At 45.9% G+C, this 14,243-nt stretch overlaps 1 protein-coding gene across 1 annotated transcript; it reads right to left on the reverse strand.

Annotated features, from left to right (window-relative positions):
- Positions 1-5,991: 5,991 nt before the first annotated feature.
- LOC120022090 (lens fiber membrane intrinsic protein-like) lies at positions 5,992-7,537 on the reverse strand. Its single transcript, XM_038965907.1, has 4 exons — positions 7,363-7,537; positions 6,705-6,854; positions 6,365-6,499; positions 5,992-6,056 (listed from the first exon to the last, which is right to left on the reverse strand). Exons 1-4 carry the CDS (start codon positions 7,535-7,537, stop codon positions 5,992-5,994), a joined length of 525 nt encoding a protein of 174 aa, XP_038821835.1.
- Positions 7,538-14,243: the final 6,706 nt, after the last annotated feature.

Consider the following 14,243-nt stretch of genomic DNA (forward strand, 5'->3'; position numbering starts at 1 on the left):
TGGAAGGCAGCTCATGACTGGAAGGCAGCTCATGACTGGGGGGCAGCTCATGACTGGCTGGCGGCTCTGGCAGCTCCTGACTGGCTGGCGGCTCTGGCAGCTCCTGACTGGCTGGCGGCTCTGGCAGCTCCTGACTGGCTGGCGGCTCTGGCGGCTCCTGACTGGCTGACGGCTCTAGCGGCTCCTGACTGACGGACAGCTCTAGCGGCTCCTGACTGACTGACGGCTCTAGCGGCTCTTGACTGACGAACGGCTCTGACGGCTCGGGACAGACGGGCGGCTCTAATGGCTCGGGACAGACGGGCGGCTCTGACGGCTCGGGACAGACGGGCGGCTCAGATGACGCTGGGCAGACGGATGGCTCAGATGGCGCTGGGCAGACTGATGGCTCAGATGGCGCTGGGCAGGCAGGCAGCTCAGACGGCGCTGGGCAGACGAGCAGTGCAGGCGGCGTTGGGCAGGCAGGCAGTACAGACGGTGCTGGGCAGACGAGCAGTGCAGGCGGCGTTGGGCAGACGGCCGACTCTGACCTGCTGAGGCGCACAGTAGGCCTGGTGCGTGGTAAAGGAACTGGTGGTACCGGACTGGAGACACGCACCTCAAGGCTAGTGCGGGGAGTAGGAACAGGGCACACTGGACTCTCGAGGCGCACTATAGGCCTGGTGCGTGGTGCCGGCACTGGTGGTACCGGGCTGAGGGCACGCACCTCAGGGCGAGTGCGTGGAGGAGGAACAGGGCTCTGGAGACGCACTGGAAGCCTGGTGCGTGGTGTAGGCACTGGTGGTACTGGGCTGGGGCGGGAAGGTGGCGCCGGATATACCGGACCGTGCAGGCGTACTGGCTCCCTTGAGCACCGAGCCTGCCCAACCTTACCTGGTTGAATGCTCCCCGTAGCCCGTCCAGTGCGGGGAGGTGGAATAACCCGCACTGGGCTGTGTTGGCGAACCGGGGACACCATGCGTAAGGCTGGTGCCATGTACATCGGCCCGAGGAGACGTACTGGAGGCCAGATATGTTGAGCCGGCTTCATGGCACTTGGCTCAATGCTCAATGTAGCCCGGCCAGTGCGGGGAGGTGGAATAACCCGCACCGGGCTATGCACACGTACAGGAGACACCGTGCGCTCTTCCGCATAACACGGTGTCTGCCCGTACTCCCGCTCTCCACGGTAAGCATGCACCTCAGGGCGAGTACCGTGTATACTACGCCAAACCAACATCTCTCTCTCTTCGCTCTCCTCCAATATCACCAACAACTCATCAAATGTCTCATAATCTCCCATCCTTTCACTTTCCTCCAATCTGTCCAATAACTCCTCCACATTCTCCGACTCGTACCTCAATTTAGCCAACTGCTCCTTATGGTAAGCACGGGGAACTGGCTCAAGTCTCCCACTTGACCCAGCCACACTCCCCGTGTGCCCCCCCCCCAAGAAATTTCTGGGGGAGCCTCTCGGGCTTCCAGCCACTCTGCCTTGCTAGCTCCTGCTGCTGCTGCTGCTGCCGCTGCTTCCCGTAGCCACGCTGCTTGGTCCGAGTTTGGTGGGTGGTTCTGTCACGATCGTCTTGAGGTGAAAGAGTGGACCAAGGCGCAGCGTGATATGAATACATCTTCTTCTAATATAACGAAGACGAAAACTGAAAAACACTGACAAACTAATACAAAAACAACAAACGATATATATAACCTAGCAGTTTTTAATTTATTTTTAATTTAACCTTTATTTAACTAGACAAGTCAGTTAAGCACAAATTCTTATTTACAATGACGGCCTACACCGGCAAACCCGGAACACGCTGGGCCAATTGTGCGCCACCCTATGGGACTCCCAATCACGGCCGGTTGTGATACAGCCTGGAATTGAACCAGGGTGTCTGTAGTGACGCCTGTAGCACTGAGATACAGTGCCTTAGACCGCTGTGCCACTCGGGAGCAAGTCAAATCAGTTTATCCTTTAAAATAATGTTTTAGTACTATCCCGCTAGTCTATAAGATACAGCCCCTAGCCACTGAAAACACTAGGGCTGTGTCCCAAATGGCACCATATTCCCTATAGTGCACTACCTTGACTATTAGGCCTACTGTATGAGGTTATTGTCAAACTGTTGGCTAACCAGATGGATCCATTTTCCCATGCAGTCATCCAGACAGCTGTGTCCTTATAGGGATAAACCAGTGATAGACAGATAAGCCTGTCTGGATCAATGGGATGAGAGGAGCAGGCGGTTGGATCCAAGTCATGCGGAGAAAGGGGGTGGAATTTGTCCAAAGCTGGATCCAAGTGGGACCGACTGTTCTTTTTCAGTTTGAGTGACTCCTGAGTGAGATTCACTGGGTTCCATGTTTAGTCCCAATGTGCCAAGATCCGTCGACAGAAGATCCTAGTGGGATACTAAAATGAAAAGATATATGTGGATAAGGGGTAAAACACACTCTCCATGGACAAATAATGAGTTATGACATCTTGGTCATCAACAAGATCTTCATCTGTCAGCCATTTTGTATTCAGGTAGTACAATTTCTCTGACATTGAAGAACCGCTCACTCACTCAACCAACCAAACATCTTATACTACCAGACTGCTCTTCAAAAACACCCTCAAAACATGTACAGATCCCCTGTCAGAAGTTGTGTATTCAAAGTCAAAGAATCACTTCATATTCAGTGATACATAGACTTTATTTATGATGCGGCAAGATGTGTAAATTATATATTTTCTGTGCAATGTTTACTATTATCTCTCTGTCTCGTGTATTGTGTGCACTAATATAAACACCACCATAGTTTTCACTTGTGAGGCACAATAAAGTATCTTAAAACAACCATACTACACGTATGACTCATTGTCTAATAATGGAACACAATACCCAGCATAATACAAATGTAACCAGCAGCAGAGTCAAAATGTAGAAAAAAGGATATGAAATTGTTTGTTAATGTCAACTGTTGATTTCCATTCGGGAAAAGAGTTGAAGCATTGTCTTGGCAAACGTTTTCACATTTAAAGAAATGTAAAAGAAAAAGTAACTAGTAGTGTCTGGAAATATAATTCATAAACAAGTGTAGTCAGAGAGAGAAAATGGTCAGAGGACAGCAGGCATTTAGTTTTGGGAGCTGTTGGCACTCCTCTGTTGGGACGAAGGGGGCCACACTGGGCGAGAGTGGGGTAGAGGGTGGGGGTATGGGTGGGGGCACAGAGAGGCCCGTGGGACGAGTGAGGGACAAGGGTGGGATGGGGACAATTTGTATAGGACAGTGCTGTGTCAGCTCCCTCCACCACCAGACAGACACAATCCAGGGACAAAAATACAGGAGGGTTATGGAACTCTTATACTTTGCGTGAGAGTCAGTTACGTTGTGTGTGTGTGTGTGTGTGTGTGTGTGTGTGTGTGTGTGTGTGTGTGTGTGTGTGTGTGTGTGTGTGTGTGTGTGTGTGTGTGTGTGTGTGTGTGTGTGTGTGTGTGTGTGTGTGTGTGTGTGTGTGCGCGTGTGCGTGTTCAGCCAACAAAAAGAAGAGGAATTTGATCAGTAGGTTGGCAGACATCTTTCAGACCATCATTTTTATTTATTTATTTTATTTCACTTTTATTTAACCAGGTAAGCTAGTTGAGAACAAGTTCTCATTTACAACTGCGACCTGGCCAAGATAAAGCAAAGCAGTTCGTCACATACAACAACACAGAGTTACACATGGAATAAACAAACATACAGTCAATAATACAGTAGAAAAAAGTACATATACAGTGTGTGCAAATGAGGTAAGATAAGGGAGGTAAGGCAATAAATAGGCCATGATGGTGAAGTAATTACAATATACCAATTAAACACTGGAGTGAATAGATGTGCAGAAGTTGAATGTGCAAGTAGAGAATCCCAGACAAACATTCAGTCACACAAACAAATCTATGTCTAATACTGTCAAAGAGTACAGATAGCATCCACTTGTGACTCTCTAGAACAACGTGATGGTGGAGAACTATCCCCAAATGTACCCTCTGTTTGCAGATAACCTGTTTTGCTGTCACTGTTATTGGTTTTATGAAGACCTTAACACTGAGAAGGCTGTTAAGCCGAAACGACTGAGACGCTATGGTATCCATGATGCAGTAAAAATAATAAAATAAAAGTAAGCTTTATGCAAAATATTTTTCAGTGCAGACCCATTTCATATTTACTTGTCCAGATTCACTGTTACTGGCATTGAATACATCTGTCCAGAACAGTACACTGTGTGGACCAAGGGGGCCAAGTAAGGATGCCAAAGGCACCAAGTAAGGAAATTTGGAAAGAGGTATGCATTTGGCGACAATGTATTTACATTTCTGTCATGGTTTGTGGTTCAGGAATAGCCCAATCACCCATTACCTCAACGCTTACTGTTACTTTCCCTTCCAGATGATGATAATTGCCAAATATCTCAGTCGAGGAGGAAGCTGTGATTATGGACTTAGCATTGGAAAGAACATGTTGCCACCCCACCCCGGTGGTCCAGGAATTATCCGTCACATTCTGTTCTTCCTCACATTCTAGCCCATTCTTCTCTCATTGTCTGTGCCCCCCCCCCCCTCCCCCGTGTTCCTTCAGTAGTTCTGTTAAACGAAAAATATTCTTGAAGACGTCAACAACCGTAAAGGACAATGGGAGTTTCCACAGGACGAGGGCTGGGGTTCGGGGAAGCCCTTTATCACAAACAACTAAGCTGTGAAATAAAGGTGACTGGCTTCACTCAACGTGTGGGATTCTTATCTCCTGTCGGACTGTTGACATCATGCCAGTTCATGTAGCCCTAGTGAACCCCCTGAGAAACCTTCTGGATTTTACCTTGATGTATTGTTTTCCACTTGTTTGTGCAATACTTTCATTATTACAGATTATACAACAGGTGGCTGACGTGGGTCTAATCCTGAATGCTGATTGGTTAAAACCGTATTCCAGCTGGTGTCTATTCCAGTATTACCACAGGGTAAATCTATGATGTTAAAATGTCAATTTACTATTTTCCGTCTGACTGCGCAATCCACTGTCTCATCAGCCCAGCCAAGCAATTTATAAACTTGATCTCAACTATAAAAAGCATCTTGATATGTCCTGGAGGTTTCAGGTTTTAGCTTGTGTCTGGGGCCACCTTGGGCCCACTCTTTAACGTTGGGCCTCTGGGAGAGTAAAAACATGATTCATTATGGTAGATATAGAACAAGGAAAATAATATCCACGATGTATGACAAATCTTTACCTGTTGCAAGGTGTGGTCCTCTTTCACCATCATCCGGTAGCTTTGGCTATGGGATTTCCCAGGCAACAGAAGCAACTCATCTAGCACTATGTGCAAAGCCCTGCTCATGTAAACTGGTTTAGTGTCGCCATCTTGTGGTATAACTTTGTGTGCATCACGTATAAGACGGCCATCCTCACTAAAACAACCCATAACTAAAACCTCTTCTCAGAAAGGGATGTAAAATAAGGAAAATAAGCCATTGAAAGGTGGTCCTTGCATTAAGGATCAACTTAGAGGCAACAAACATTTAGAGAGGAACTTTATTGAAAATGAGAAATTGTAAAGTCAGCATCGCTGCCCATATTCCTTATCAAAACTACAACACATTTGCATGTACAAAAAGCCTGTTGTCATCTTGCATATATGTTTTTGAAAAAGGCACTACGGAGATATCATAACACTTGCAGTGTCAGCCATTTTGAAACATATTCTCCTGTTAACTGCACATAGATAATGAAATGAATCATATTGACTTTATAAATAAATGCATTATCATTCTCGTAAATGTTCCTTTCATGTGAATGGCAGAAAGCTGTTTTTTTATCAAACCTTTATTTATCCAGGAAATCCATTGGAAACATCAGGGAATGGAGGCCCATGCAGTCGCAAAGGCTTTCTGTCATATGTTGGCCTCTCTGGATAAACATGGTCATTCATTCAGTGTTAAATGGTCCTCTTTTTAAAAACAGTTTGTGTATCTTGCTGTGTCTTTCTCTCTAGCGTGTAGGGCCGCCTCCTCTCCTACATTCATGCATTCTGTAGGCACACATGTAAAATATCCCTGGAACACACAGAGCACATACAGGTTAATGGACAATGGACATTGCATCAAAATCCAGCTGTAGACATACCCTCCCTTCAGCCACTACCCTTCAATCAGGTCTGATGGATCCAGATAGGTGTCAGCAATATGATGCAGCCAGGCTCCCCTAACCCATTGGAAGGCTATGGAAAAACCATCACCATATTGCTTTTAACAATCTGGTCTCTTCAGATCTGCTAACACTGGGAGACAAGGGGCTTGGGGGTTGATTGTTTTTGGACTGGGTTGGTTGAGTACTGTGATTGATCCTGTGTGTCAGTTCTTACCTGCAAAGAAGGTCATGAGCAGTGCCACCCAGCCCAATATGTAAGACCAAGAGAAACGCCAGTCACCGAAGCGCTTGCCCAGGAAGTTCACTGTCACACCCGTGTAGATGGCCATCGCCAGCAGAACAAATAAAGCTGGGAGAAGGAAGGGGGATATAAGAGGTGAAAATACTGCACAAAACTAGTGTGTGTGTGTGTGTGTGTGTGTGTGTGTGTGTGTGTGTGTGTGTGTGTGTGTGTGTGTGTGTGTGTGTGTGTGTGTGTGTGTGTGTGTGTGTGTGTGTGTGTGTGTGTGTGTGTGTGTGTGTGTGTGTGTGTGTGTGTGTGATATGAGACTCACTGGAGATGAAAAACATGATCCCTGCAGCGAAGGAGCGGTTGAACCTCTCGAAGGCGGAGAAGTGGGCGAAGGAGAGGATGCCCGCAATGATGCCCGCGAAGCACGACATCCCTGACAGGATCATAAAGGCACGGGTGGCATTCCAGTACGCTAGAGGGCAACAGTGAAAGAGGTGTGCAGGGTGACATAACAGAGGCCTTTGTCAAATGCATCCCTTCTTCCAGCCAAGAGTGAAAATGAATGGTATTGTAGTGTCATGCCCAGACACTAGGTGGTACCCTTTTGTAACATTTCTCCTCATGTTCAAGTCAACATTTTAACATTTATAGTCATTTAGCACATTCTCTTATCCAGAGCAACTAGGTTTAAGTGCCTTGCTCATGGGCACATCAACAGATTTTTCATCTAGTGGCTCAGGGATTTTAACCAGCAACCTTTCGATTACTGGCCCGACATTCTCAGCAACAGGTCTCTATCATGAAGTAAAGCAACCATTTATTATGTTTCTGCCAGTGAATGGATGCAATTAGACCTTCCGTTCCATCAGACCAAGTCAGACTGTTAACATAACTCATTTAAATCAAGTGGCCATTGCTATCCCTCTGTATATAATCTATATCCTTCCATCCCCTGACCCCTCCATGGTGTGTGGTCTCACCGATGCTGTCCGTCTGCATGTAACATTTGCCTGACATGCAGTACCTCCACAGGCCCTGGTGGGCGAAGCTGCCTGACAGGCGGTACTGCATCCAGTAGTCTGTTGCCATTGAAACCACCAGCAGGATGTTCCCCACCATGGCACAGAATAGGCCCCCGCCCATGAAGCTATGCATCCTGAGAGATGCTGCTGTGGCCGCTGCGTGGTACCTGATACTGCACGGGAAGAGGAGGGATAAACACACCTGAATTATATGAGGTATTACATGACAGACACTCAGTTTGCAATGGTCACCTCATAGGTTCTGATATTGGGGAGGGGATGTGGAAGTTAGACACACCTGTACTGATACTGGGGAGGAGGATGAGGGAGTTAGACACACCTGTACTGATACTGGGGAGGAGGATGTGGAAGTTAGACACACCTGTACTGATACTGGGGAGGAGGATGAGGGAGTTAGACACACCTGTACTGATACTGGGGATGGGATGAGGGACTTAGACACACCTGTACTGATATTGTGGAGGGGTATGAGGGAGTTAGACACACCTGTACTGATACTGTGGAGGGGATGTGGAAGTTAGACACACCTGTACTGATACTGGGGAGGGGATGAGGGAGTTAGACACACCTGTACTGATACTGGGGAGGGGATGAGGGAGTTAGACACACCTGTACTGATACTGGGGATGGGATGAGGGAGTTAGAAACCTGTATCTGTATGATATGATCTTTATAGCACACACTCATTATTCCATGCTATGGTGCAGACTTCAATAGAAACATGAATACGTTTAGTACTTGACACCGGGGATACGTGTGACATGGTGAGAGTGGACAACAAATCGAAAAGACAAAGTACAAATCGCTGAGTATCAATGATCTCAAATCACATACAGTACCAGTCAAAAGTTTGGGCACACCTACTCATTGCAGGGTTTTTCTTTATTTTTACTACTTTCTACATTGTAGAATAGTAGTGAATACATCAAAACTATGAAATAACACATATGGAATCATGTAGTAACCAAAAAAGTGTTAAACTAATCAAAATATATTTTAGATTTTTCAAAGTAGCCACCCTTGTCCTGATGACAGCTTTGCACACTCTTGGCATTCTCTCAACCAGCTTCACCTGGAATGCTTTTTCCAACAGTCTTGAAGGAGTTCCACATATGCTGAGTACTTGTTGGCTGCTTTTCATTCACTCTGAGGTCCAACTCATTCCAAACCATCTCAGTTGGGTTGAGGTCTTGTGATTGTGGAGGTCAGATCATCTGATGCAGCACTCCATCACTCTCCTTCTTGGTCAAATAGCCCTTACACCGCGTGGAGGTGTGTTGTGTCATTGTGCTGTTGAAAACAAATGATAGTCCCACTAAGCACAAACCAGATTGGATGGCGTATCGCTGCAGAATGCTGTGGTAGCCATGCTGGTTAAGTGTGCTTTGAATTCTAAATAAATCACCAGCAAAGCACCCCCACACCATCACACCTCCTTCTCCATGCTTCACGGTGGGAACCACACATGTGGAGATCCTCCGTTCACCTACTCTGTGTCTCATAAAGTAACAGGGCGGTTGGAACCAAAGATCTCAAATTTTAACTCATCAGACCAAAAGGACAGATTTCCACGGGTCTAATGTCCATTGCTCGTCTTTCTTGGCCCAAACAAGTCTCTTCTTCTTATTGGTGTCCTGTAGTAATGGTTTCTTTGCAGAAATTTGACCATGAAGGCCTGATTCACGCAGTCTCCTCTGAACAGTTGATGTTGAGATGTGTCTGTTACTTGAACTCTGTGAAGCATTTATTTAGGCTGCAATTTCTAAGGTTGGTAACTCTAATTAACTTATCCTCTGCAGCAGAGGTAACTCTGGATCTTCCTTTCCTCTGTCGGTCCTCATGAGAGCCAGTTTCATCATAGCGCTTGATGGTTGTTGCGACTGCACTTGAAGAAACTTTATAAGTTCTTGAAATGTTCTGTATTGACTGACCTTCATGTCTTAAAGTAATGATGTACTATCATTTTTTATTTGCTTATTTGAGCTGTTCTTGCCATAATATGGACTTGGTATTTTACCAAATAGGGCTATCTTCTGTGTACCACCCCTACCTTGTCACAACACAACTGATAAGAAGGAAAGAAATTCCACAAATGTACTTTTAACAAGGCAACCTGTTAATTGAAATGCATTCCAGGTGACTACCTCATGAAGCTAGTTGAGAGAAAGCCAAAGCTGTCATCAAGGCAAAGGGTGGCTACTTTGAAGAATCTCAAATATAACATATATGTTGATTTGTTTCACACTTTTTTGGTTACTACATGATTCCATATGTGTTATTTCATAGTTTTGATGTCTCCACTACTATTCTACAATGTAGAAAATAGTAAAAAATTAAGAAAAACCCTTGAATGAGTAGGTGTGTCCAAACTTTTGACTGGTACTGTATATTACAGAGCTTATATTCAGTATCAGTTGTGCTCGCTCATTATAACTACTTTATATGATGCTATGGCAAACACAATAAGTCAGAAATATTACTTAATTTGAGCAATTTGCATTTTGTATGTACAGTTGAAGTCGGAAGTTGACATACACCTTAACCAAATACATTTAAACTCAGTTTTCACAATTCCTGACATTTAATCTCAGTAAAAATTCCATGTCTTAGGTCAGTTAGGATCACCACTTTATTTTAAGAATGTGAAATGTCAGAATAATAGTAGAGAGAATTATTTATTTCAGATTTGATTTCTTTCATCACATTCCCAGTGGGTCAGAAGTTTACATACACTCAATTAGTATTTGGTAGCATTGCCTTTAAAATGTTTAACTTGGCTCAAACATTTCGGTTAGCTTTCCACAAGCTTCCCACAATAAATTGGGTGAATTTGGGCCCATTCCTCCTGACAGAGCTGATGTAACTGAGTCAGGTTTGTAGGCCTCCTTGCTTGAACACACTTTTTCAGTTCTGCCCACAAATTTCCGATACGATTGAGGTCAGGGCTTTGTGATGGCCACTCCAGTACCTTGCCTTTTTTGTTCTTAATCTCATGCTCGTCATAAAGGTTGGACCAAGGTGCAGCGTGGTAGGCGTATATTTTCTTTATTAAATGAACACCGAACAAAAACAACAAAATACCAAACGAAACGTGAAGCTACCGGTGTGTACACAGGCAACTATCTGTAGACAAGATCCCACAAAAACACAAAGGGGAAATGGCTGCCTAAATATGATCCCCAATCAGAGACAACGATAAACAGCTGTCTCTGATTGGGAAGCATATCAAGCCAACATAAACCATTAACCACCTAGATGACCCACCCTAGTCACTATCACGCCCCACCAACATAGAATAAACAGATCTCTATGGTCAGGGCGTGACAGTAAGGTGCGGACTCCGACCGCAAAACCTGACTCAATAGGGGAGGGTCCGGGTGGCATCTACGACGAATGACACAGGACGTTGGGGGCGGCTCCGGTGCTGGGCGAAGTTCCCACTCCGCTCACAGATACTTCATCCTACATGGCAGCTCTGGTGCGGGGATCGTCGCCGGAAGCTCCGGACCGTGGGTCGTCGCTGGAGGCACCGGACCGTGGATCGTTGCCGGAGGCTCCGGACCGTGGATCGTCGCCGGAGGAACCGGACCGTGGATTGTCGCCGGAGGAACCGGAAGGTAGATCGTCGCAGGAGGCTCTGGACTGAGAACCCCTGCTGAAGGCTCTGGACCGCCGCCCGTCGCTGGAGGTTCCGGACCGCCGCCCGTCACTGGAGGCTACGGACCGCAGACAGTCGCTGGAGGCTCCGGACCGCAGACCGTCGCTGGAGGCTCCGGACCGCAGACCATCTCAGGAGGTTCCAGACCGCAGACCGTCTCCGGAGGTTCCGGACCGTAGACCGCCTCAGGAGGTTCCGGACTGTGGACCGTCTCAGGAAATTCCAGACTGTGGCCCGTCGTTGGAGGTTCCGGACTGTGAAACGTCGCCGGAAGCTCTGGACTGGGAACTGTCGCCAGAAGCTCTGGACTGGGAACTGTCGCCAGAAGCTCTGGACTGGGAACTGTCGCCAGAAGCTCTGGACTGGGAACTGTCGCCAGAAGCTCTGGACTGGGAACTGTCGCCAGAAGCTCTGGACTGGGAACTGTCGCCGGGAGCTCTGGACTGGGATCTGTCGCCGGGAGCTCTGGACTGGGAACTGTCGCCGGAAGCTCTGGACTGGGAACTGTCACCGGAAGCTCTGGACTGGGAACTGTCGCCGGAAGCTCTGGACTGTGAAGGCGCACTGGTGGAATCTTCTCTCACGCTCGTCATAAAGGTTGGACCAAGGTGCAGCGTGGTCGGCGTACATTTTCTTTATTAAATGAACACCGAACAAAAACAACAAAATACCAAACGAAACGTGAAGCTACTGGTGTACACACAGGCAACTATCTGTAGACAAGATCCCACAAAAACACAAAGGGGAAATGGCTGCCTAAATATGATCCCCAATCAGAGACAACGATAAACAGCTGTCTCTGATTGGGAAGCATACCAGGCCAACATAAACCATTAATCACCTAGATGACCCACCCTAGTCACTATCACGCCCCAACCAACATAGAATAAACAGCTCTCTATGGTCAGGGCGTGACACTTAAGCTATTTTGCCACAACTTTGGAAGTATGCTTGGGGTCGTTGTCCATTTGGAAGACCCATTTGCGACCAAGCTTTAACTCCCTGACTGATGTCTTGATATGGTGCTTCAATATATCCACATAATTTTCCTGCCTCATGATGAAATCTATTTTGTGAAGTGCACCAGTCCCTCGTGCAGCAAAGCACCCCCACAACATGATGCTGCCACCCCCGTGCGTCACGGTTGGGATGGTGTTCTTCGGCTTGCAAGCTTCCCCATTTTTCCTCCAAAAATAACGATGGTCATTATGTCCAAACAGTTCTATTTTTGTTTCATCCGACCAGAGGACATTTCTCCAAAAAGTATGATCTTTGTCCCAATGTGCAGTTGCAAACCGTAGTCTGGCTTTTTTATGGCGGTTTTGGAGCAGTGGCTTCTTCCTTGCTGAGCGGCCTTTCAGGTTATGTTGATATTGGCCTCGTTTTACTGTGGATATAGATACTTTTGTACCTGTTTCCTCCAGCATCTTCACAAGGTCTTTTGCTCTTTTCGCACCAAAGTACATTCATCTCTAGGAGACTGAACGCGTCTCCTTCCTGAGCGGTATGACGGCTTAGTGGTCCCATGGTGTTTATACTTGCATACTATTGTTTGAACAGATGGACGTGGTACCTTCAGGCATTTGGAAATTGCTCCCAAGGATGAACCAGACTTGTGGAGGTCTACAATTTTTTTCTGAGGTCTTGGCTGATTTCTTTTTATTTTCCCACGATGTCAAGCAAAGAAGCACTGAGTTTGAAGGTAGGCCTTGAAATACATCCACAGGTACACCTCCAATTGACTCATATTATGTCAATTAGCCTATCAGAAGCTTCTAAAGCCATTACATAATTTTCTGGAATTTTCCAAGCTGTTTAAAGGCACAGTTAACTTAGTGTATGTAAACTTCTGACCCACTGGAATTGTGATACAGTGAATTAAAAGTGAAATAATCTTTCTGTAAACAAATGTTGGAAAATTACTTGTGTCATGCACAAAGTAGATGTCCTAAACGACTTGCCAAAACTATAGTTTGTTAACAAGAAATTTGTGGAGTGGTTGAAAAACAAGTTTTAATGACTCCAACCTAAGTGTATGTAAACTTCCGACTTCAACTGTAGCTGTGTCTTAAAATGAGACCTGTTAACATATATGTACATGTGCTCCATATATAATAAACAAAGATTGTCATGGAATGGACGTTAACAACTAGAGGCGTTAAACATCATCTCTTTTGCCAAGCACTTAATTAATTGCATTTGATCAATGCTTATTCAATCACTAGTTCACCATTGTCTTTACTTTTTAGACTTCAGTTCACCATTAAGTTGAGTAACTTATTATTTTGCACAACTATACATTTTTATCAAGGGAACATTATATAGATATATTTAGGATGCCCCTTACCTTGTTTCTTCAGTAAAAGTACTCTCTTAACCGTCTACCTTTCTGGGGAGAAAGGGAGAGAGGGATAGAGGGAAAGAGAGAGAGAGAGAGAAGGAGAGATGTTGCAAGCCGAGGAGGAGAGATAGGAGAATGAAAGAGAACTCCACTGGGCTGAATTCCAAAAAGTTATCCCCTCTGTTTTTTCTGTTGATGGAAGCAGAATCCTTAAACAATCGGTCCCTATGTAACGGATGTACTATCGTGTGGGGCATGGGATCACGTGACCCCCTCAGTCCTTTCAGTGTGGGCAGCTGGGATGGGGTCAGGGGGTTAGGGTAGGGGCTTTGGCTGGGGGGCTCCATATTCTTTATGTTTGTTTGTATTTGGTATGTTCTAGAATTGTGGGTGTACATAGGTATGAAGTACTGCTGGAGTCAATGTAACATGCTGAAGCCAACATTTTTCTTTCAATGGATCTGGGGCTGTGGCGGCATGGATGGACATTTAGACACACATAGAGGGCGAGATGGCCCCCCTGTCTCACTGGTTGTCCTCTCTCTAATATACAGAATACATATGTAATCTGTAGCTCACCTGCATCCTCATGATACTGTTTTTAAAATACACCGTTAGTTGAGCAATGTGATCGTAGTTTTCCATGACACAGTATTTATATAGTGTATACACACACTTCAATACACTCACTTAAACCACACACAGGCACACACACACACACACACACACACACACACACACACACACACACACACACACACACACACACACACACACACACACACACACACACACACACACACACACACACACACACAC

This window comes from Salvelinus namaycush, chromosome 27 (genome assembly GCF_016432855.1).
Source record: "Salvelinus namaycush isolate Seneca chromosome 27, SaNama_1.0, whole genome shotgun sequence".
Lineage (NCBI taxonomy): Eukaryota > Metazoa > Chordata > Actinopteri > Salmoniformes > Salmonidae > Salvelinus > Salvelinus namaycush.

Coding starts and splice junctions, on each gene's coding strand:
- LOC120022090 (XM_038965907.1), bottom strand. CDS start 7,537: ATGCATAGCTTCATGGGCGGGGGCCTATTCTGTGCCATGGTGGGGAAC. Junction 6,500..6,704: donor GATCATGTTTTTCATCTCCA/GTGAGTCTCATA, acceptor TCCTTCTCCCAG/CTTTATTTGTTCTGCTGGCG. Junction 6,057..6,364: donor GCTCATGACCTTCTTTGCAG/GTAAGAACTGAC, acceptor TGTGTGTTCCAG/GGATATTTTACATGTGTGCC.